The 24510-nt window shown below is 39.7% G+C and overlaps 1 protein-coding gene across 4 annotated transcripts in view; it reads right to left on the bottom strand.

The window, feature by feature from the left end:
- Positions 1-24510, bottom strand: part of MAP4 (microtubule associated protein 4) — a 183233-nt gene that overhangs the window by 107653 nt on the left and 51070 nt on the right. For all 4 annotated transcript variants that reach the window (XM_040628890.1, XM_040628889.1, XM_040628887.1 and 1 more), the window contains exons 2-3: positions 15530-15771; positions 864-929 (exon numbers count right to left, since the gene is read on the bottom strand). In XM_040628890.1, coding sequence (XP_040484824.1) covers positions 864-929; positions 15530-15752 — 289 coding nt within the window. In that variant the 5' untranslated portion in view covers positions 15753-15771. The remainder of the gene's footprint in view (positions 1-863; positions 930-15529; positions 15772-24510) is intronic.

The following is a 24510-nucleotide window of genomic DNA, read 5'->3' as shown; positions in this document are numbered from 1 at the left end:
AACACAGACACCCCCCACATCTAGTGCTTGTCTCCAGTGCAGTAATGTGAATCAAATGTTATGCCCCAGGTAAGAGCACACTCTGTTGCAAAGACCAATTTACTTGACCATTAGATGTGTACTCATTTGGGTCAACAGTGTCAGCCTGATCACAACTGCAAAATGAGTGCAGTTATTCACAGAAATACAAGCTGACTCTCCAATCAGCTACCTAAGCAAAAATTTGCAGAGTACATCCCTGTGGACCCTGCTACTGCTTCGAGAATTCTGCTCAATACAAATACACTGGGGGTCCGGGGCTGGTGCCAGTTATGAGGTGGGAAGCCACAGGGGCTCAGGGCTGGCTGATGGAGTAGCAAAGCCCTAGTTAATGAGCTAGCAGTTAAAGACAGATTTCAAAAGTAACGTTAATGGGGAGAAAAAGAAAAAGACTGAGGGCAAAATCGAAGGGGAAGAACTTTTAATTTGCAGCTCACTGGTTTCCTAACATTGAGCCATGGAAAGCCAGCTAAGTGCAGTGGAGAAGAGCCTGGATAAAGAGCTGTAGTGGCCAAAGGCCTCCAATATAACAAATTTTGATGATTAGTCTGCATCTCTAAGCGTATTTTTAAGATTGATCCAGCTCTTGTGTGGTATAATTAAAACAAATATTCAAGAAACGTCAAAGGAAATTCACTCTTTCTTTCTGTTGTTGGAGATGTTTTGGGGCAGAGGGCCCTGGACTTGAATACATCCAACAAGAACGACAATACCCTTGGAAATAATTCACGTGATTCACTGAGAATCTTCCTCAAAGGAGCTCGTCAAGGTGCTTACTGTGATTGTTTCCACCCCGCATTTGGGGAATCCTGGGAACCACTTACCCGTAGTATCGTTCCCTTCTAGTCCATGATCACCATTGGCTAGCCCTGTTGGTTTGGATGGAGTACCTGCAACAACCACAAACAGTGATTACCCACGGTGACAGACAGCAACAGGAAACACAGATTCGATGCCATCTAACTAGGTACAGTTTTGTCACTCTTCAAAGCAAGAGCTTAAAGCAGATAAAAATCTGTCCAAAATTTAAAGATCCAATAAAAGGAAACTGCAAAACAGAAGAGAACTGAGTCGTTCAATTTCACGATACCCAAACACTACAGAAGAACCCTTCCCAATAAGCAAGCTGACATCTTTTCTGTTCTGTACTGTCAAAGATTACCATCATACTCCATAAAACCGTTATGAAGCACCACGGAGGTTTTGTATCTGTGACTCAAATCCAAGGCTACAAGGGCACAGGGCTATTAAAACAACTCCCACATAAGAAGTCCAGAGCATCATCGTTGCTCCTCCTGAGGGTGAGAATTACATGGCTACCAGTATCACTTCTAGAAGCAGAGAACTGTGTTTGTTTTAGTCGTACTTATTCTAACAGAGTATAGTTGCGCCTCATTGCCTACTGACTAAACATGCTGAGCATCTTTGCATGTGTTTATTTGCCATGCCTTTCTTTACTGAACTGAAGGGTCAAATTTTTGGATCGTTTTCATTTGGGTTCTTTGTTTTCTTATTATGGAGTTTCGAGAATTCCTTATATATCCTGAATACCAACCCTTTATCAGATGAATTCTGCAGATATTTTCTCCCAGCCTATGACTTGCATCTTCATTCTCTTAACTGTGTTTTTTGCAGAGCAAAAGTTTAAATTTTGATGAGCTCTAATTTTTCACTTTTCCCTCATGTTTCCAGGGAAGTACCTAAGAAATCTTTGTCTAGGGGTGCCTGGGAGGCTCAGTCACTCGTGTGACTGACTCCTGATTTCAGCTCAGGTCTTGATCTCGGGGTTATGAGTTCAAGCCCCACGGTGGCTCTGCGCTGAGTGTGGAGCCTACTTAAAAAGTTAATTAAAAAAAAAAAATCTTTGTCCAACCCAAGGTCACAGGATTTTCTCCCATGTTTTCCTCTAAAACTCTTACAGTTTTCGAATTTAGTTTTCATATTGAGGCCTATGATACATGACAAATTTTGTATATGGTATAAAATATGGGTCTAGATTTGTATTTTTGCATATGGACATCTAATCATTCTCATATCATTTGTTGAAAAGACTGTCCTTATTCCATTTCACTGCTTTCGCACCTCTGTTGAAAACTGATGGATCATACTATGTGTGGATCTATTTCTGGACTCTCTCTTCCATTCCACCAGCCTGTAAGTCTCTTCATTTTTCCAGTACTATACCATCTTGATTACTGAATTTGTATAGTCTTTAAAAGAGGTCATGTAAGTCCTCTAAACTGGGTGTTTTCCAAAACTGTTTTGGTTATTCTAGTCCCTTTGCTCTTCTATATCCTGAATGAAACTGCATTGACTACACAGATCAATATAAGGATGTACAACCTTTTCTTAAAGGCTCTGATTGTAACATTTCAGCAACCGGTCTAGCTCTGCTGTCAGCCTGCCAACCCAAGAGTTTCCCATGAGCTACTCTCAAGAGCCTAACAGAGATATTTTTCATAAGACAAGTAAAAATCTAGAACGTATGTTACAAAAACATAAAATGCAAGATTTTACTTTGAAAGACAATGAACTACATTGTCCAACCTTCTGACTCCCACAAATCCAAGGCAGAAATCTTTCATATAAACTCACAGAAAAGATCTTTCATTCTGTTATCTCGGATAACAGAGGAACAGCTACAGAGAACAACCTAAGAACAAGGCAGACTGAAAGGAGAATATGAATTAATTGGAAGGAAAAGGAATAAAGGACTAAAAGAGAATAGACTTTTATTAAATGCCCACTATGCACAAGGCACCAAGCTAGGGCTTCACGTACTGTGTTTTACTTATCCAGAGAGATACCAGACATTCTAGCCCATATTTATGCCAAATATGGGATAGAACATGTTTGGCATAAATTTGCTTTTACTCCCACCAAGTAAGCTTATAAAATTTATTCTTCCTAGCTCAAGAAAGAATACATATTTTAAAAATCTGCCTCATTTTAAAATGCAGATTATAAAAAATAAAATGCAGATTACAGGAAAATGCAAATTACAAAAAAATCATCTTCTGGTCATGAGAGTTATAAAAATCTTTTTAAAATTTAATAACAGCCATTGTTGGCAACAGTATAAGAAACTAGGTAATCTAATATACCACTGGAGGAATATAAATTGTAACATCCTTTTTATGAGACAATTTGGCAGTCTATCAAATTTTTAAATACTTAACTTGACAATCCACTTTAGGTATGTAGTTCAGAGAAAGACATAAAAGTTCACGGAAATGAATGTTAATGAGATGTTTATTATCACATTGTTTAAAAAGTAACAAATGCCCACTGACAGGTTCGCTAAATTGTGAAATAATATGCAATTTTAAAAGAAATGAGGTAGCTTTTCATGTACTGAAATGGGAAGATGCCAGGACACATTAAGAAAAAAATAAAAGCAAAGATGGCACAACAGCATTATGAAACACACAAACACACAATGCATGCTCATGCACGAATAATCAGAAAAAAAAAAAAGAAAGAATATATACCAAATGCCACTGATGGGGAACCAGAAATAGGGATAAAAAGGAAGACTTTCACAGACATAAAGTCCTATTTTAACTGAGCACCTTAAAAAATTTAAGAGTAGGGACACCTGACTGGCTCAGTCAGTAAAGCATGTGACTCAGTCGTGAATTCAAGCCCCACATTGGGTGTAGAACTTACTTAATAAAAATAATAAGGGTGCCTGGGTGGCTCAGTCAATTAAGCATCCAACTCTTGGTTTTGGCTCAGGTCATGATCTCATGGGTGGTGGGAATGAGCCCCAAGTTGAGCTCCACAAGCGTGGAGTCAACTTGTCCCTCTCCCTCTGCTCCTCCCCAGCTCCTGCGCACGAACGCTCTCTCTCAAATAATAAAACCTTAAAAAAAAATACAACAGCAGAAAAAATGGCTTAAAAGAATAAAGTAATGAAAGACTTAGAAATCCAGTATACTGGAAATTACAAGGAATATCCAAGAAAATGAAAGCAAATGGGATCACACCGAAGAAGAAACGACAGCCCAAAGAAGGCACAGGAAAGCAGGACTGCAAGGTCCTCTATGCTTACAGACAGCAAGGATGATGGGGACTGGGTGTTACAAGCAAACAATGAACCACAGAACACTACATCAAAAACTAATGATGTACTGTATGGTGACTAACCTGATATTAAAAAAAAAAAAAAGCTATCAGGCTAGTCCTCATTCCCCCCACACTTTCCTTCCCTCGCCCCACAAGTCTGCCTTGTGCCAACCCCCAGATGGAATGGGGAGCCCTCACACCCCACCTGGCAGCACGGTTATATCCCTGTCAGAGGGAGGTGGGAGAATCTCGAAGAGACAGTACTGCCAAATAACGGAGGAAAACCATTACCAAAAGAGTAAGGTATCACATTCCAAGACAGTAACTATCACTCAGGGAAACAATGCTGATACAGAAAATAGGAGGCTTTTTAAAAAACTACCTCATTTCCCTCAGAAGGAGAAAAGAAAACGTCACAGATTCATGAACAAAAGCAAGCCCCTAAACAAAGTGAATTATCTAATGACTGAGTAACAAATCCTCTTCCAGGTTAAACAGTTTCCAATTCTTTGCTTTCACCAAAATTCAAAGAGGTCATAATGTAGCTGCCTTCTGACAGGACACGGAAAATAATTTCTAATTGAAAATAATTTCTAATAATATTGACTTATGGAATTCTTAACATTGCCATTATAAGACTTCCATTCCCACATACTGAGCTATGTGAATAAAGTTTTCTGGCTATTATGTCTATTAAAACAATAGGAATAAGGTGCCTGGGTGGCTTAGTCAGTTGAGCATCCGACTCTTGAGTTCAGCTATGGTCATAATGTCAGGGTCGTGGGTTTGAACCCCATGTCAGGCTTCACGCTCAGAGAGAGTCCACTTGAGATTCTCTGTCTCCTTCTGCCCCCTCCCCCGTTTGCATGCACACTCTCTAAAATAAATAAATAAATAAACAAACAAATAAATATTTTTTTAAAAAGGAATAGAAATTGCTAAATCCTCTTTCATCTTATAGCAAAAAATAACGATCCACAGATTCACGATCCAAGAACAGTATTAGTCCCCATCATTAAGAAAACATTTCCAAACAAATTCAACTTTTATGGTTAGTAATGATTTACCAAAAATTAGAATATATGTGATCAATTGTGTACTACTAGTAACTGTGATAATAACTTTTTTCTGGACCAAGTTAATACTCAAAGCCTTATGGCTACAGGAACCTTTTTCTTTGGGTTACAGGAACTTTTTTAAACTAAAATTTAAGCTTATATACATATTTTGTTATAAAAACCCAGTAATAATCAAGAAAAATCTTTCAATATAAAAATGTATTATACTAAGATAAAAGTCTATGACAGACACAGAGGAGAAGTAAGAGTTCAAGGAATCAAAAGGAAGATTTACATTTCCAATGATAAAGAACAGCTTGCTCATGCATTTTTAAAATAGATGATGAGGAAAATCAAAATGCTATATATTTAGAAGCATTTGGATACACTGAACAGAGTGGTGTAACTTATTTTTATGTGGCAAAAGTAAAACATTCTGAAAATGACATGCTTTACAACTACCACCTCAAGCCAAAGCTTTAAATATCATCAACCTCCAGATTGGTATCTCCAGCCCAGAAGTCTCCTCTGAACTCCGGACTCTTATCTAGTTGCCTACTGCTCTTCTCCACTTCAGTATCTTCTCCGCTGTCACGTAACTCACACTTGACAAATCCCACAATTCCCTGAATTTCTTATTACATTCTCCTCAAAATCTACTCTTTCTAGAGCCTTCCCAATCTCAAATGATGGCAATTCCTTCCTTTCAGTTGCTCATGCTAAAACCCTTGCAGCCATCCAGGACTCATTCTCGGGGAAGGGAAAGGAGCAGTTTGGGTGGTATGGCATGGGCTCCTGCAGGACGGAAGGGGGCTCCAGACAGAGTGAGACAGGTAGCAGATCCACCTTTTTCAAATGAACGAGAAAAAAAAAAAAAGAAGTAAATGAGATGGGCACCCAGCTACGATAGGATTTTCTTATTGAAGGGAAAAATTATGGTATGTTTGACGCTGATGAATGACCCAGCTGAAACAGAAGAACTGCTGACACAGGAGACAGAAGAGACAATTGCTGTAGCAGTGCCCTGAGTGAGAGCACAGCTCGCCCGTAACAAGGAGAGTAAGAGCAGAGTAAAGGGCACAGGGGATATGCAGCGGGAGGACTGTGCAGAAGTTCTCTTCTGACTGAGTCCATTGACACTTTGTTGTAAAAGTCACTGGTGGAGAATATGAACAGGAGAGCAAGTGCTGGAAGTTGGAACGGAAAGAAGATGTGAAAGAGTTGTCTAGGAAAGTGGAAAACTTTACAAATTCAGATGAATTTGTAGCAGAGTGCTCAGGTTCAAAGTTCAAGTTCCTAATACAGATGAAGTAGGATTTGATTTTATATTTCCTGAAGATAGCACTTATATGTCTAATAATTTTGCCTTGAGTTAAATAAGTGAACCTTCAGTTTTGAAAAACAGCATCTGTAAGACATTAAATAAAGCAAAAAGTATGCATCCATGAAGACAGTATGGTTTTACAGAAAGAACACCGGGTTTAAAATCAGGAGATCTATGTACAGTTGTGGTCTGTCACTATTAACCAAATGATCAAATGCAACTCCCTTGTGCTTTTGAATCCTTAACAGCCTCCTGTGGAAAATGCGGTAATATCTACCTCTCATGGTTATCATGAGGACTAATAATACTGGAGGCAGTACTGTGCCAATTGTATAGTGTTAAGTAAACATTAACAACTATTATTATTCTCATTGTTATTAACTATAGATAGATAAGCTCCAGATTGATCAACCTGCAGACTAACTGTAGATTAACTGTAGACTGATCACTAAACTTTAAAGTAACCTCAGGAAAACACTGAAATTAATTTACTTTTGCCTTATACAAAAATCTAGCTTAAGTGACATTAGTAGACTAAGTAATAATTATGAGTCTAAGAAATAAGCCACTCACCAGAATAAAATAAAAGCCAAACAAGAAGGTCAGAAGAAAATAAAAGAGAGACTGAGATTCTACCTACATACAACACCTAACAGTCTAAAAAAAAAAAAAAAAATCCAAGCCCAGGAGAGAAGAATTAAACAAACAAAAAACCCAAAACAAACAAACAAAAACATTATAACATAAAAACAATAGGTCCTATATTTTTATTTTTTAAAATTTTTTCATTTTTTATTTTTTTTAAGATTTTATTTATTTATTTGACGGAGAGACAGCCAGCGAGCGAGGGAACACAGGCGGGGGGAGTGGGAGGAGGAAGAAGCAGGCTCCCAGCGGAGGAGCCCGATGTGGGGCTCGATCCCAGGACTCTGGGATCACGCCCTGAGCTGAAGGCAGATGCTTAACGACTGAGCCACCCAGGCGCCCCTAATTTTTTTTTTTTTTTTTAAGATTTATTTACTTAAAAGTGAGAGAGAAAAAAGAGCGGGAGGGGCAGAGGCAGAGAGTGGCTCGAGCAGACTCTGCGCTGAGCATGGAGCCCGACACCACGACCCTGAGATCATGACCTGAGCTGAAACCACGAATCGGATGCTCAACCGACTGCACACCCAGGTGCCCCAGCAATTAGGCTGTAGAGTAGGAAAGAGGCTCACTGTGCATGACTGGGTAAGTCCTAATTCAAAAGACGCTACACTGCCTTCTCACTAACTCCCCCAGAGAGACATCCATTTCATGAAATGAAAACTTTCTCAGCTAAACACCTATACGGCACTGAAAACAAGTTTTTAAATTAATCACATGCTCTGAGAAATAAAGATACTCAAATTTACTGTTTTGTTAAATCTCTTCTCTCACAAGGGACTTCAGAGTCCCACAGCTGGCAAACCTACTTGGCAGAGGTCAGTAGAAAGAAGCTGAGAGCGCGCGTGTGCTGTGAGGAAGACAGCCACAGTGAGTCACTTTGGGCAAAATGGGGGGGATTCAGCATGATCTCAGTGCAAGGGCACCTTCCAGTGCGAAAGTCAGGCGTGTTCCAACACCACCCTCTGGTGGCCAGCAGGGTTGGCTGCAATGCTCTGTGACGGAAGGCCCCGCAGCTGAACAAAGTCTGCAGTATCTAGTTATCATCCTTTCCAGGGCTTACTTCAGCCCTTTCTCCTGGATCGATGTTTCTCTTCTTGGGTGCATCAAAGGGCTTGTTAAAACACAGACTGCTGAGCTCCATACCCAGAGTTTCTGTTTCCATGTGGCCCAAGGGATAGGATACTGCTGGTCCAAGGACCACACCTGGAGAACCACTATCCTATGTTAAAACATTTTATAGAAACAAGCTCTTCGCCGTGAAAACCTCCGGGGATGCTGGGGAGAAGGTATTCTCTCTCTCCCACAAGTACAACTACCTAAGCACAGAGTTCAGAAAAATTACGTGACTTGTTCACAAATTTGCCAACTGTGTCCAAGCGTCAACAATGTGCTAGACGCTCATTCAAACATCTATGACAATGTTTTGAATGAACAAAAGTCACAAAAGTATTATTGTCTTGTTATTCATGTATAAGAGAAAGCTGTCTTTTGTCTCCCTGGCCTAGAAAAGGGAGCCATAGAGAGCTGATCATGAACAATGATTAGGTAGATAACATTTCTGAAGAAGAAAAAAAATCAACACAAACATCTGAAAAAGTATTTCCAGAACTGCTTCCCAAGGTGACAGGCATTTTAGAAGTAGTATGACAACAGTGTTTACACAAACACAAACAGGTGTTTGGCTATTTAGACGTTTTATGGGGGCAGTAAGAAAATAAAAATACTCATGGAAACAAAACTGAATAGGTGTAAAATGGAAAAGAGTATAGTGTACCCACAAAAAAGGCCTAAAAACAATGACAAATCCAGTAACAAGAAGGCTGTGAGAAATCATTATTTGCAGGTCTGGGGCAGGGACTGTACCTTGGTGGGGGCGGGGGGGAGCAACTTTTCCTACTCTGTGTTAAGTGTCCTAAAGGCGGCCTGCTTGCTTACCCCAATTTTGAAGTTGAGGGTAATTAGGGTGGGCATGTGAGAATTATAAGAAATAGGAACACAAGAGTTCTATTACATGTAACCCATTCAACAGCCCTTTCTATCCTAGATGCAGGACCGTGGTTGATCACTTTCCACCAGCCTGCTACAAAATTACATCCAGAGCACCAGTGATGATTTACTGAATCTCACCCAATAACAAAACCAAACTTAGAGTTGGATATACAGTAAAACATGAAAATAATGAAGTCTAGGGCCCTTCAATCACTTCTGAAAAAGCACTCAGAAGAAAAAAAACATCTTATTTAGAACGTTCTCCAAGCAAAATACAAACATGAAACCTATCCTTTGGGCAAAACCCATCAGTCTGATAATCTATAAAAATCAGACTCACAGTAGAGAAGCCCCCACTCCCTGAGAGTTCACTTACTGACCCAGATCCCTGCAAGACCAAATAAAGAAATTCTTTTCCTTTCTTCTGCAAGGTCTCCAGCCACCTCTCCTTCTCCCACTTATTCTTAACCAAACCTTCTACAAAAAAAAGGTCGTATGAAAAAAAATCAGAAACTTTAGTTCTCCTGTAATTATAAATTTTATATTATTCTTTTTAAACAGGTTAATAAATAAATGCATGTGTACAAAACCCAAATGGTCCAAAGGAATATACAATAAAAATAAGGCTCCCTCCCACCCCTACACTCCAGCCAGCTACTTCTTCCTGGAGTAACCACTGTTACCAATTTCTAGAGTAGTTTCCCTGAATTAATGAACTTTTAATTATAGTACTTAATTACAGGTTATTCACATATTTAAAATATTAGGGAAATTTTAATAATTTTTATAAGCAAAATAGTTTCTCAACTTTCCTCTTCTGGGGTTAAGTTAATGGTATACAGGTCATCACCCAAGATGAAGCATAAGAAAATCTACCACTGACACGTCATTATTCTCACCCACCTAAGCTGAGTCCCAGGTGGTGGAAGCATTGCTAAAGGAAAACAGAAAGTGAAATCCAAAGCAAGACATGGCCCTCCAGGAGACAGGGAGGTAAGCACGGCTGTCCTGTGTCAGAGAGCATGTGAGGGAGAGACACTGTGTAACACCAGCAGGTAAGAAGAATTCAACTAAAAAGTTTAATGACAGACTAAAGGCTAAATGAAGGGTTGCATGAGCGTATAGGATACCTGGCATCCACAGACACAAGGGGAGTTCACACCCACTTGCAGGTCTGCCGTACAGATATTTTTACCAGATGCTCATAAGACCACAAGCAGAGTGGGAAAGTCTCCTGCAGACTTGGGAGAAAGCAACCACTAGAGGAAAGGTGTGTGCAGCCCTGACACCACCCTCCCACCCCCCCACCCCGGCAACCCCTCCCTTCTATCCTACACAAACAAAATCTGAGCTGCTGCAGGGAAGGGTATCAAACCCTGTCAGCCCCAGCGCCTGGGGAAAGACCCACTGCCCCTGGGGAAAGAGTTAAGAAAATACCCTCTCACCCTAGGGGAGGAGCAGTAAGTCCTACCCAAGATCTTGCAGGATACCATTAGAAGACCCTACCACTGTAAGAGGGACATTACTGAGAAAGACTCACCATGCACACAGGATTAAGCCTAAACCAGGACGGAAAACCAAAGACAACAAACTCCTGTCTACTTCCAGGCTAGCACCTTCCGATAAGGGAGGGGCTAGCACATGGAGAAACACCCGTCAGGGACACAGGTGCATGGGGAGACCAAAAGCTAAGAGTGGAACAAGAACACTGAGAGAAACCTTTCAGCACTTCACTCCCTGCTCTAAGCACAAGGAACGGAGGAATCTGAAGCCAGTACTGCACTGAAGACAATCACAGTAACAACGAAACTCAAACCTAACTCAGCCCTAGCCTAAATGGACTCAACCCTTGATATTAACTACCTAGTGAAAGAAAAGACATGCCCACTTCCAGGCATAAGTATTTTTTTATCTCAGTCACTACTGTTTTACATGTGAGGTCTAGTATTCACTCAAAAACTGAGAAACACGTAAAAGTGCCAAAATACAAATAAACAAACAAAAACCCACTGTCAAGAGACAAAACAAGCAGACTGAGAAATGACCCAGGTGTTCAAATTTAGCCGACAAGAGATTTAAAATAATTATGAATACTGTTGAAGTCTACAGTGGAAAAGATCAAAATATGCATGAACAGATGGGGAACTTCAGCAGAGACAGAAGAGACTGTAAGAAAGAGTCAAATAGAAATGCTAGAGATTAAAACCAGAAAAAATACTAAAGAGTGCCACTGCGGGCTCCACATCAGATTCAACAGAACCAGGGGGAAAGAAAATCAGAGAACTTGAAAATAGGTCAAAAGAAAGTACCCAAATGAAACACAGAAAACAAAGGAGGAGGAAAAAAATAAGAACATCCTAGAGCTGTGAGGCAATACCCAAAAATCTTATAAAAATGTCACTGGAATCCCAGGAGAAAAGACAAAGAATAAGGCAAAGAAATATTTTTAAAAGATAACGATCAAAAAATTTCCAAACCTCATGAACCGCATCAAAGCACAGATCAAGCTCAGAGAACCCCAAGCAGGACAAATACCAAGACACTACTGAAACACAACATATTCCAACTGCCAAAAAAACAAAGATAAAGATAAAATTCTGAAGGCAGGCAGAGGGGCAAAAAGGAACAAAGATCACGATTATAAGACTTGGGGCGCCTGGGTGGCTCAGTCAGTTGAGCATCTGGCTTCAGCTCAGTTCATGATCTTGGGGTCCTGGGATCAAGCGCCACGGCGGGCTCCCTGCTCAGCGGGGAGTCTGCTTCTCCCTCTGCCCCTCACTCTGCTCGTGTTCTCTCTCTCTCATAATTAAATAAAGTCTTAAAAAAAAAAAAAGATCATAACAGACTTCTCATCACAAGCTATCCAAGTGGGAAGATGAATTTTCCTAAATGAAAGAAAAAAGTCACAAAGAATACATACCTTGGAAAGGTAGCTTCCAAAACTGAATGCCTGTTTGTCATAAACCAAAGCCGAAATAATTCATTTTTAAAAGACCTGTGCTATAAGAAATGTTAAAAGAATTCTTTCAGGCACTAGGAGTATGGTACTAGATAGAAATCTGGGTCTATACAAAGAAATAAAGAGTGCCCAAGATGGTAAAAATCAGAGTAATTTTAAAAGGTTATTCCCATATTTTTAATCTAAAGGTAACGGACAATCTAAAGCAAAAAGAGTAACAAGGTAGGTTATTAATATAAGTAAAATAAGGTGTATGACAAAAACAAAAAAGGAAAGAGGAATTGGGCATTTACTGTTTTGCATGGAATCTTACACTGTAACTGAAGTGGTACAATATTACCAGATGGCAAACTGGAAGAAATTAAAGACACACACTGTAAAGGTATATAAATATATACATAAATATACAGAAATTTTTTCCTTAAAGACTTCATTCATTTATTTAGAGAGAGCGAGCAAGGGTAAGCAAGCGGAGAAATGGGAGGGGTAAAGGGGGAGTGGGGGAGGGAGAAAATCCCAAGCAGACTCCATGCCAAGTGCAGAGCCCCACGCGGGCCTGATCCTATGACCCTGAGATCATGTCCAAGCAGAAACCAAGAGTCAGATGCCCAACTGACTGAGCCACCCAAGTGCCCCAAATATAAAACAAATTTTATAAGAAATATACATAATAAGCCAATACTAAAGTTAAAAACAAAATCATAAAAAATATTCAGTTAATCCAAAAGCAGATNNGGAAAGAAAAGCAGAATAAAGAACAGACGGAAGAAATTAGAAAGCAAAATGACAGATTTAAATCCAACCATATCAATAATCACATTAAATATAGTCTAAAATACCAATGAAAAGACAGATCTTCAGACTGGACAGAAAAGCAAGACCCATCTATATTCTGTCTACAAGAAATCCACTCTTACTAATATTAATAAAGAAATGCACTGAAAGTAAAAGGATACAGACAGATATACCACATCAACACTAAACAAAAGGAAGCCCTGGTAGCTGTATTAATATGACAAAAATGAGACCACAGAACAAACAATATTACCAAAAATAATGAGATACTACATAACGATAAGAGGATCAATTCATGAAGAAGCTGTAACAATCATGGGTGAAGGGGATTAAGAGTACACTTACCCTGATGGACACTGGGTAATGCATGGAAGTCCTGAATCACTGTATCGTACACCTGCAACTAATATAACCCTGTATGTCAACCACACTGTTACGTGCACATGACAACATCTTCAAAATACATGAAATAAAAACTGGAGGAATAGAGAGGAGAAAGAAACAAACCCACAGAATTCTGTGGAGACCTCAACATCTCTCCCTCTCAGAAATCATTACAAGTAGATATAAAGTCAGTAAGGATACAGAAAACCTAAACACTATCAGCCAACTAGGCTCAACTGATGTAAGAAGAGTACTCCACACAGTAACAGCATCACATTATTCCAAGTGCTCACAGAACACTGACCGTGACGAGCCATATTCAGGACCATAAAATAAAACATGACAAACTGAAATGAACTGAAATTTCAAAGGATGTCTTCTGACCACAACAGAATTAAACTAAAAATCAATTATCGTAAGATATCTGGAAAATCTCCAACTATGGAGAAATTAGCATATTTCTCAATAACCCTTGGCTCAAAAGGGCAGGACGGAAATTAGAAAATATTTTGAACCAAATAAGAATTATGAACATAACACACCAAAATCCATGCGACACACATGAAACCATGATTAGAGGGAATTTTGTAACATTTTAAGTGGTTGCCAGAAGTGGGAGGTGGAGGATGGGCAAAATGGGTGAAGGCGGACAAAAGGTACAAATTCCAGTTATAAAATTAGTCAGTCCTGGAGATGACATGTACAGCATGGCAACTACAGTTAATAAGACTGTATTGTATACCTGAAAGTTGCTGAGAGTAGATCTTAAAAGTTCTCATCACAAGGAAAAAAATTTATAACTCTGTGTGGTGACAGATGTTAATTAATTAGACATATTGTGGTGGTTATCTCACAAGATACAAAATAGGAAGTCATTACGTTATACACCTTAAACTAATATTTTGTATCAATTATGAAAAGAAGAAATGTTTCAAATCAATGATCTAAGCTGTCATCTTAGAAAAAAAACAGAAAATGAGCAAATCAACTCAAAGCAAGCAGAAGAAAATATTTAAGATATAAGCAGGTATTGAAAATAGAAAAATAGGGGGAAAAATCTATGAAACCAAAAGCTGGATCTTTTTTAAAAACCTCTATCCAGACTCATCAAGAAAAAAGAGAGGACACAAGTTACCAATACAATGAATGAAAGAGGGGGCATAAAACAGATCCTACTGACATTAAAAGAATCAGGTAATAGTACGATTTTATTTCCATCAATTTGACAACTTAGAGGAAATGTGCCAATTCCCTGAAAGATACGAAATACCAAAGCTCACTTGAGGAGAAATAGATAACGTGAAGAGTTCTCTATCTCTTAAAGAAACTGAATTCCTAATAAAAAACCTGACCAAGGGGGCGCCTGGGTGGCGCAGCAGTTAAGCGTCTGCCTTCGGCTCAGGGCGTGATCCCAGCGTTCTGGGATCGAGCCCCACATCAGGCTCCTCCGCTAGGAGCCTGCTTCTTCCTCTCCCACTCCCCCTGCTTGTGTTCCCTCTCTCTCTGGCTGTCTCTATCTCTGTCGAATAAATAAATAAAATCTTAAAAAAAAAAAAAAAAAAAACCTGACCAAGAAAATTACAGGCCCAGGTGGCTTCACTGACCAAGTCTATCCAACAGTAAAGACAAAAACATCAATTCTACACAAACTATGCTAGAAAACAGAACAGGAGGGAACATTTCCCAACTCATTTTATGATGCTGTATGACCTCAATTCTAAAACCAGACAAAGGCATCATAAGAAAACTACAGACCAATATCCCACATGAACAAAAATGCAAAAATCCTCAACCAAATAGTAGCAAATCTGACCCAGCAATATATAAAAGCAGCAAACCTCTTTTAAAAGATTTAATCCATGGTTTAATCCTGCCCTGGAATTACTCCCAAAGACATCAAGTGGTATCTGATTCCATTCCAAATTCAGTCTTGATGTAAACACAGAATTTTATATATCTGACTTTTCACAAAGCTACTTTAAAAGTAAAAGCACAGCGGACAGTTTAATTTAGGAAATGAGGCAGACTCTATAGTAATTGAGACTATAGAAAAAACCTTTAGATTAAAAGTAATCTACAGTTTCATGAACACACACTCAACTAAAGAGTAATGAACCTACCCCTTTGGTTTCTAACAGAAATTTAGATAACGAGAAAGTGACTAGCCTATCCTAAAAAACTCAGCTCAGTTTCCTCAAGGTTTCTAAGATTATGACCCAAAGCATAATCCCTAATCTGCTTTCTCAGCAGCTTGGCTTAACTACTTACCTTCAACCTGGCTTGTATCTGAGCATGGTTTCTTCTTTGACTCTGAATTCCCGGTTTTCTCATCAACATCCAGGAGAGGAATATAGTCTGTTTTTCCAACAGTTTCTCCCACAACATCATCAAAGGCCTCTGCCTCCAGTGTGGCGATAAAGTCCCGTTTTATCTCCTCCTCAATTTCTGGAGATGGCTCTGTTAATGCATCTGCAAGACTGAGGTCAGCCATTTTGCACCACTGCAACTGCCTGGTTAAGGGGGAGAAAATGTTTCATAAGATGAGCACTGTGCAAAGGGAAACACATTCCTAGAAACTCTTCTCAGTTTTTCTAAACCAAAAAAGAAATAAAATTTAAACTTGAGAGCTAGAAGAGGCTCCGTCATTTCACAGACTAGAAAATTAAAGCTCAGTTAACAGTCTTACCCAAAGTAAACATTCTCGTCTCTCAGAAGTAAACAGAGCAAGACCCATTTTGTCTTTGTCATTAATAAAAAAATTTTAAGTATAAAAAAATTAATTTATCCTTTACAGCCAATAAGACTCAAAGCAGGTCTTTTGATTTCGAGTCTTATAAACAACTATCTCATGTATCTTCGTTTCCAAATCATGTCCCAGAATAATTCTTAAAAGAATACAAAAGGAGGTCAGATTATATTATATTCCCATTTGGGGCGCCTGGGTGGCGCAGTCGTTAAGCGTCTGCCTTCGGCTCAGGGAGTGATCCCAGCGTTCTGGGATCGAGCCCCACATCAGGCTCCTCCGCTAGGAGCCTGCTTCTTCCTCTCCCACTCCCCCTGCTTGTGTTCCCTCTCTCGCTGGCTGTCTCTGTCAAACAAATAAAATAAAATCTTTAAAAAAAAAAAAAAAAAGATTACATTATATTCCCATTTAAAAAAGGTTACATTACTACCAGGCGAATGAAGTCACCTTTCTTGACGAAGACTTATTTTTTTGAGGTTAAATACTGCTTCTTCATGAATTTCTTGTGGCTAGCTCCAATAACCAAACTATACCTAGCCCTGTTGGCATGAAAAACACAGATATGTTCCCTGAGGAGCGAGGGGTGGCAGCCCCTCTGTGTGGCCATATACATCACCATCTTTTCAGAACATCGGGCTCTCAATTTTTAAGCATAACCTGAAGTTAACAAGTATAATCTACTACAGGCAAAACTGCAGGTGACTAGCCCAGAAAATACAGAAATAGTGTAGTAAAAATGCCAAAGGGCCTGCAATAAATTGAGCTCCCAATACATACATAGCTCAGTGGGGAAATAAAAGGTGTTCCAGGTACTATCTCTGCTTTCAAAAGGTCTGACTTAATAAGAGACTCCAAAAGACTCAGCTTTCTTGAGCAGGCAAAGGAAAATCAAATAGAAATCCTTAGCTGCACAGGGGTGCCTGGGGGGCTCAGTCGGCTGAGCATCCCACTCTTGATTTCGCTTCAGGCTGTGATCTCAGGGTCCTGGGATGGAGCCCTGCATTGGGCTCCGCACTCAGTGGGGAGTCTGCTTGGGGATTTTCTCTCCCTCTGCCCCTCCTCTCCACCCCACTTGCACAGCAGCACACACGTGTATGCTCCCTCTCACTCTCATGAATAAATAAATCTTAAAAAAAAAAAAAAAGAATGAAAGAAATCCTTAGCTGCATAGTATGATAGCTACTGCTTCTGTCTGCCTGAAAATTTATTCTTCCTTATCTCCCCCTATATTCACCAACAGCCACCCCAGTGGTGGTGGGCACATGACCAGGAAGAGGACTGCTGGAAAAGCAGTATTTCATAACTACATCCTGGATGGAAGACCCACCAAGTGGCTGCTGTTCAGTTGCTCTGGCTGTCTTCTTTCTCGAGTCTAAGTGATCAACCTTCCAATCTTTCTTTTGCCTAATTTACTCAATCTATTGCTTGCAACCAAAGTATCTCAACTAGTACATACAGCCTTTTCTCAACCCAAATTTTGAAAAGCCAGAATTTACTATGATTTGAGCCATTTTTAAAGACTCTCCTTTAGGGGGGCACCTGGGTGGCGCAGTCGTTAAGCATCTGCCTTCGGCTCAGGGCGTGATCCCAGAGTCCTGGGATCGAGCCCCACATCAGGCTCCTCCGCTGGGAACCTGCTTCTTCCTCTCCCACTCCCCCTGCTTGTGTTCCCTCTCTCGCTGGCTGTCTCTGTCAAATAAATAAAAAATCTTTAAAAAAAATAAAAATAAAAATAATAAAAATAAAGGCCCTTCTTTAAAACCGTTCTCCACTGTCCACCTCTCTCCAACTAAATTTACTAAAGGAAAAAGAAATACACACCAAGGAGCAGTCATTCTATCTTCAACTTTGTCTCCACACACAAGTTCCTATCATAGTCATCAATACGGAGTAGCATGCATATAACACATTTACGACCCATGAATATGGATGGGCACTCCTATTCTATATGCCACCCAGGCTACTTTACATATAAAGTATGATTGCTCTCCAGATCCTGCCAGGAAAAATGCTGAAAAATGACTCATTAAAGAACTTTTTAAAAGCCTGACAAATTTAATGTCAATAAGTTCCATAAAAAGTAATTGCTTTTCCCTTTTTTATGATAACTATTATTACCAGTTAGCATTTGAAACCTATTATGAACCAAAAATAATTAAGGATGACTATAATTAAACAGTTTCAAGGTCAAAGAGCACTTGAAAGGACATCTGTACCATCCTTAACAATAGCTCTATTTTTTTCCGTAATACATACCTAGGACACCTTTTTCATGGAATCCACTCAAACTTCCTAATTTAGGACACAGGTAAAAAAACAGACAAAACCAACAATATCTTTTCAGTCTCATTTATCTGAGTGCATATTCTCAAAGGGCAGCTCTTTATCCACTGTAATCTTTCCCTCTTCACCCCCACTCCAACCTCCCAAACCACTTCCTGGGCTGAGGTTCATGGAATATGAACAGCAGCTTAAATTCAGCCTAAGAAGGTAAAACCGATAGAAAATTAGACAGCTAGAAAGCAGGAAGGTCGTCTGGCTCTGACTCCATCTAGCCAACCACCCAGCATCTGTATCTCAACACAGTGTAGATATTCCTTTCTTGTCACTACATATAAATAAAAGTATGATTTACACACACACACACACACACACACACACACACACACACTCTACTTATGGAAAATGAAAGTACTGGCTTTTATCCAGAAAGCCCCAGTTTTCAATAAATTAAAGAGATGACTCAATTTTATAGTTATTCTATTCTAAAATATATACAAGTATAATAAATTCATTAAGTGTTCTACAGGTTTGTTAAACTGGTTTTGCCAGTGTTTCAAAATTGATTTTAATGAATTCATGGGTGCATTTCATCCCACACTTACAGAACCATTTAAGGTCACTTAATATTCAGTTATGCCTTAAAATGTTGAGTTATGTAATTTATGGACAAAAGGGTATGACACAATGTTATTCTCAAATCTGGATATTCAGGAAGACCCAAAAATATAGACTTGTGAATGAGGACGACCTACTTAAAAAAAAAAAAAAAGATCTCTTCTTGATTATTTATACTATTTCTTCTTATTTGTATTAGTTTTACCTTTAAAAGGATTTGTTACTAGGAGGCAAAAAAAGAAAGCTGGGTACAGAAGTTTCTCTGCCTCACTGAGGCACCAGCTTAATCTAAAGCTTTCAGTGAGACACCTTCAGGGGCTGAGTTCCCTAATCTGTAAAATGAGAGCGGTATGTTAAATGATTCCTGAGGCTGATTATTCTATAAGCTGCTTATAATTTAGATTCATCACTTAAATTAGAAATAAACAAACAAATTGCATATAGATCCTCAATGTGCACGTGTGACTTTTATACGTCAAGTACTCCCAATTATAACTGGGTTGAGGTTTATTAAAAGGCAAAAGCTTTTTGGCAAACGGAGAGACTAAAAACAAACTCATCACTGCACAGTGCCCTGCTTGAGCAAATCTGACGGGAGCTTAAGAAACTCCACCCAGTTCTGGCTAACATCAAAGGAGACTGACACCACTCTGCCGGAAAATAAGCCCCATATTATTTAACCAGGCACCAAGAGAATACACAGTTTTCAAGCATAGCGCTTTGGACATCTGATCTCTCATTCTGACTACATGCCTACAAAAGTGGAACTATCTGGTGAGAACAGTTTTGAAAATACGTGAACAAAGACAAGAAATGACATGACAAGATGATGAAGCACAGAACAGAATTTTGGTCTCTTGACTATCCTCTGACTATTAATAGCCATGTACTCATACAGAGTAAATAAAAAGATACAATGAGGTCACAAAGCATCTCCTCTGTTGTATGGTTTACTTTAGATTACAAACTCTGGAATTAGTTACTAAACTAAACTATTTTCTAGGTCTATAGAGATTAGTGTTCACATCTAATTTAAATACACAGAAGTATGGGCAACTTTTTAAGGTCCCAAAATTCCTCTTGAAGATCTTAGGTCCGTCACTCACTCCAGATCTGCGCTCATTCTGTGTGATGAGAAATTACCATTAGTGATCTCGTTTGCAAATGGCCTGTCTACTGCCCTCCCCACCCCCTGCCCCCGCCCTCCCTTCTCCCAAAGGTGCTGCTTGGAAGCTAAAGTGGAGCAAGAAAACTTATGATGAAAAAGAACAGAAGCCTAATTCCCACCAACATACTGAAACACTTCTCACAACCACTATCATATTTTCATTTCACTCTGTCACATCAACCAAATCTGTACCAAGATTCATTTGTGGTAGCCAGCATTCTCCTTTTAAAAGTATAGAATCCTATTTCACAGTTTCAAAGGGGGTAGGGACACCCAGGTGGCTCAGTCAGTTAAGTGTCAAAGGGGGTAAGGAACTTACATCCCAGAAGGTCCATCACTCCACCTTAGTGTGAATTTAGTTCTTTCTCAAGTTAACTTTCCTCTTAATCCAGGAGATCAATTCCACGGAAAGTATCCGAGTTTTTCGTTTCAGTGTGACAAGGGAGAATACTAGTTCAGCAACATGGAACGTTTCAGGGAACAAAGCAGATCTGGATAAGGTATCAAAGTAGGGAGAGGGTATGTGGTCCCAGAGGCCCTAGGACGTCAAAGAAAGGGAGGTAATACAATGCCAAGGCAAGCTCTTTTAAAATATTACCTCCCGTCAGTTTTAGGAGAAAGGAAAAAATTTTCTTCAGTCACCTGGCCTAGATGAGAAACGAAATTATCGTTTATTACATTATCTAAGGAAAATGCTTCTGAGTTCCAAATAAGCAACTTAGTAAAAAAACATTTAATAACAATTCTTAAAGGCAGAAGACTGCTCATAATGCTCACTTAAATTTTCTCCATGATTGATATTGTCAGTTTTTTGGAGGACTGGGGGTAGAGGGGTGAATTATGGACAAGATATAGAACTAAAGGGGCGCCTGGGTGGCTCAGTAGTTAAGCATCTGCCTTCAGCTCAGGGCGTGATCCTGGAGTTCTGGGATCGAGCCCCGCGTCAGGCTCCTCTGCTGGGAGCCTGCTCCTTCCTCTCCCACTCCCCCTGCTTGTGTTCCCTCTCTCGCTGGCTGTCTCTATCTCTGTCAAATAAATAAATAAAATCTTTAAAAAAAAAAAGATATAGAACTAAAAAGATAAGTGGGACTTATATTTTCTTCTTCTGTATCTTTTTTTTTTTTTTTTTTTGCATGACTGATGTAAACAGCAGAGAATTTTGAGGCCAACACCAAGCTGCTACCCCAGGACATTAGTGAGATTGCTGTGACCAAAATGAAGTGCTTGTTCCTCAGGCTTGGAAGAAACCCAGCATCGCAGCCAGTTCCAGAGACCATTTATAATCTGACAGGTTGGTGGTACAGCCTGCATCATGAAGATTTCATATTCAACATGAGATTTTTTTCAGTTTGCCTAGCAAACTTTCAGTTACTAAATGGGGACTCTTATTCCTCAGATAGGTTTTAATGAAGTTCTTTCAGAGGTCTATTACGTAGCAAGCTGACCCTTATTTGTCTGATGTCTGTGTTCTGCTTTTAATTTATTTAACTAGAAAACTAGTTTGATGTCTACTTTCAATCAAAATGGTATTTCATTCAAAGTAAAACCAAATCTTTATTAAGGACCTGTATGGGCATCGGCTACCACCTTACACAGCTCCCAGGCACATGTGATGCCCGAGGCTAGTCGAAACTTCTCCAGCTCCTCCCCGGAACCAGAACAGCAAAGGTGCAGCTCAGCAACAGCCTGATGATCCTAGCAATAAGCCCCAAGCCCCTGCAGAACACATGAAGTTTCCACCTCCAGGTACCTCCCTACATACTTCAAGGACAACAGTTGTACTATTATGAACTGATAGTATTTGCAGGCTCCACAGGGTTCTGTTCCGAACCACTATTTGTCCTGTTCATCACAGGATTAGCAACAGGAGAAAAGTCCTTGATTACTAGAATAGTTGAGGCCATTGCCTAGGGACATTCCTATACGGAAGAGCACATGGATTTTACTTCCATGCAGTCCCCAAAACAAAGAGTTCCTTTTCCCACTGCTATTTTAGGGAGCCCTGTCCTCGAACATAAAAACACTGCACTCACATGCACACGCATATTCACATACACAAAACCTTGAAGCACAAGCCTGAAAGCCTAGCTTGCTTACTTACGGGAACTATCCAGGCAGTTTGTGTTCAGTCCTGACCGAATGCATTTTGGATCTCTAATCAGGCACCTGCCTGCCACATTTCTGTCCAAGGGAATTTAAACCTATTTCTCCAAGAAGAATCATCTACACTAGATACCTCCCACTGTTAGCCATGTGATCCACTCAGCATGATGTCTGCTGAAGTCTGGCAAGGTGCGCCAAAACTAGAGACTGACAATGACACAGCACTTACATTTCTGCTATAACCATCCTTAAGAGCAACTCTTCCATTTTATTTCCATTTAAAAAAAGAAAAAGAGTGAATCTTAAGATGATGCTCAAGAGCTAATGCCCCCGAATTGTAAAGCAAAAAAGTTTTTTTAAATGTTATATTCATTCCATTTATTCTCCCTCAGTCTAATTAAGACCAAAACACATTCAGAGTTTCCCTACACCTATCCAAAAATTATTTCTAAATACTTAAGATCTCTAAAGGCTTTTATAACAACACCACTTCAAATAATCTGGGCTCCAATTCCCTCACTTTAACAGTTGACAAAAAAAGGAACCAGAAAAAACAAGTCACTTATAAATGAAGCTAGAGTGAGAATCAGGCTAAGGGGAGACCCAGCAAATACCAGAAACACAAGGAGGGTGTGACAGAATTGATAAAATCTTGGAATTTTATAGTTTCTGTTTTATCTGACGCAAGGACATCACTACGCTTCCAGATCTATTTTTTTGCCCTACCTTTTAAAGTATAAATGCAATTGGGAGGAGTCCTGAACATCAGGGAAAAAAATCTCAGCTGATTTAAAAGGACCCCAATCCGTACTAGGAAAAAAACACTCTGAACTCCTTTGTGTGATACCCTACAGGACCCAGCTCTAGGACCTACCTACCACAGCCATCGGTGGTTTTCCATGGAGGCTCTCCCTGTACTTCAGTCAACCGGAGACCAGCTGCCACTTTATAAGCCTATCACTGACATTATCACCACATGGCCTTATTCATACTGCTCTCCACACTACAAATCCTCCTCACTCCTTTCCCACTTGTCAGAGTCTTGAAATCAAGGCCCACATCAACTATCAGCTTTTCTGTGATCCTATTCTGAGATCTGTTCTCCCAGCACCATTGAGAACTAACACTTCACCTGTATTTCTATTGAAACAGTCTGACAGTCGGCTCCTGTAACTGCTAGATCGCAAAGGGGAAGGACCATGTCTAAGCCATGTGTGTATCTTCTCTTAGTGGATAACTTTACACAGAAGATGGCCTAAAACAACAAAAACCAACAAAACAAAGGGACTAGCTAAACAGAATTCTAAGACGGTATGACTGAAGTTAATAAAAAGCAGGGGTGCCTGGGTGGCTCCATCCGTTAAGCATCTGCCTTCGGCTCAGGTCGTGATTCCAGGGTCCTGGGATCAAGTTCCAAGTTGGGCTCCTTCCTCAGAGGGGAGCCTGATTCTCCCTCTGCCTGCCGCTCCCCCTGCTTGTGTGTGCGCTCTCTCTGACAAATAAATAAAATCTTAAAAAAAAAAAAATTAAAGCAGTAGGTCTAGGGGCACCTGGGTGGCTCAGCTGGTTAAGCATCGACTCTTGAACTCAGCTCAGGTCTAGATGTCAGGGTCATGAGTTCAAGCCACGCACGGAGCTCCACACTGGGCATGGAGTCTACTTAAAAAAAAAAAAAAGTAGGTCTAATTTAATGAAATTAATCAGAGGTGCTAAAACTACAAAAAACTCTTCAGAACTGGAAAAAGAATAAACATATTCAAGGTTGAAGGGTCACCATTAACTAGCATATTAACCCATTTCTTCTTCTTTCCAAACATAGCTTTGTGCCAGAGCCATCAGGTTGTCTGCAATCATGAAAAGAAAGCCAACAAGGAGTAACCATACAAGCCAGCTCTCCAAGCCTGTCATCTTATCATTATTAGGCAGGGCAATAAAAATAGCCCTCTGCTTTTAGAAAAGCACAACGACATGATGCAACATGGCAGAAACAAATGGCATTTTGTTGAAGAGATAAGCTACCCACCATCATGTTAACATCACTGTATAAATATTAAAACTTTTATAATTATTAAAATGTGAAATCTCCATAGTATCAGCTCACATATGTCTGTCAAAGAGTAGTAAACATACTATGTAATTTTAAGACTACCTGGTGTTGGGGAAATTGGGTGAAGGGGAAAAGTATTCACACTTGATCAGCTCCTAGCTTTTGAGAACTACTTAAGAAAAAAACTCTCCATCAAGCCAAGTGAAGATCCTCTCTTAAGCTCGGAGCCATAGCGTGCTACATTTTATTGTTTTAGATGTCAGTGAAAGTGAAGGAAAATGGAAGACTGA

Source organism: Ursus maritimus, unplaced genomic scaffold (genome assembly GCF_017311325.1).
Source record: "Ursus maritimus isolate PB19 unplaced genomic scaffold, ASM1731132v1 scaffold_14, whole genome shotgun sequence".
Lineage (NCBI taxonomy): Eukaryota > Metazoa > Chordata > Mammalia > Carnivora > Ursidae > Ursus > Ursus maritimus.
The sequence above is the reverse complement of the archived record's forward strand: the minus strand, read 5'-3'. Positions and strand labels throughout refer to the sequence as shown.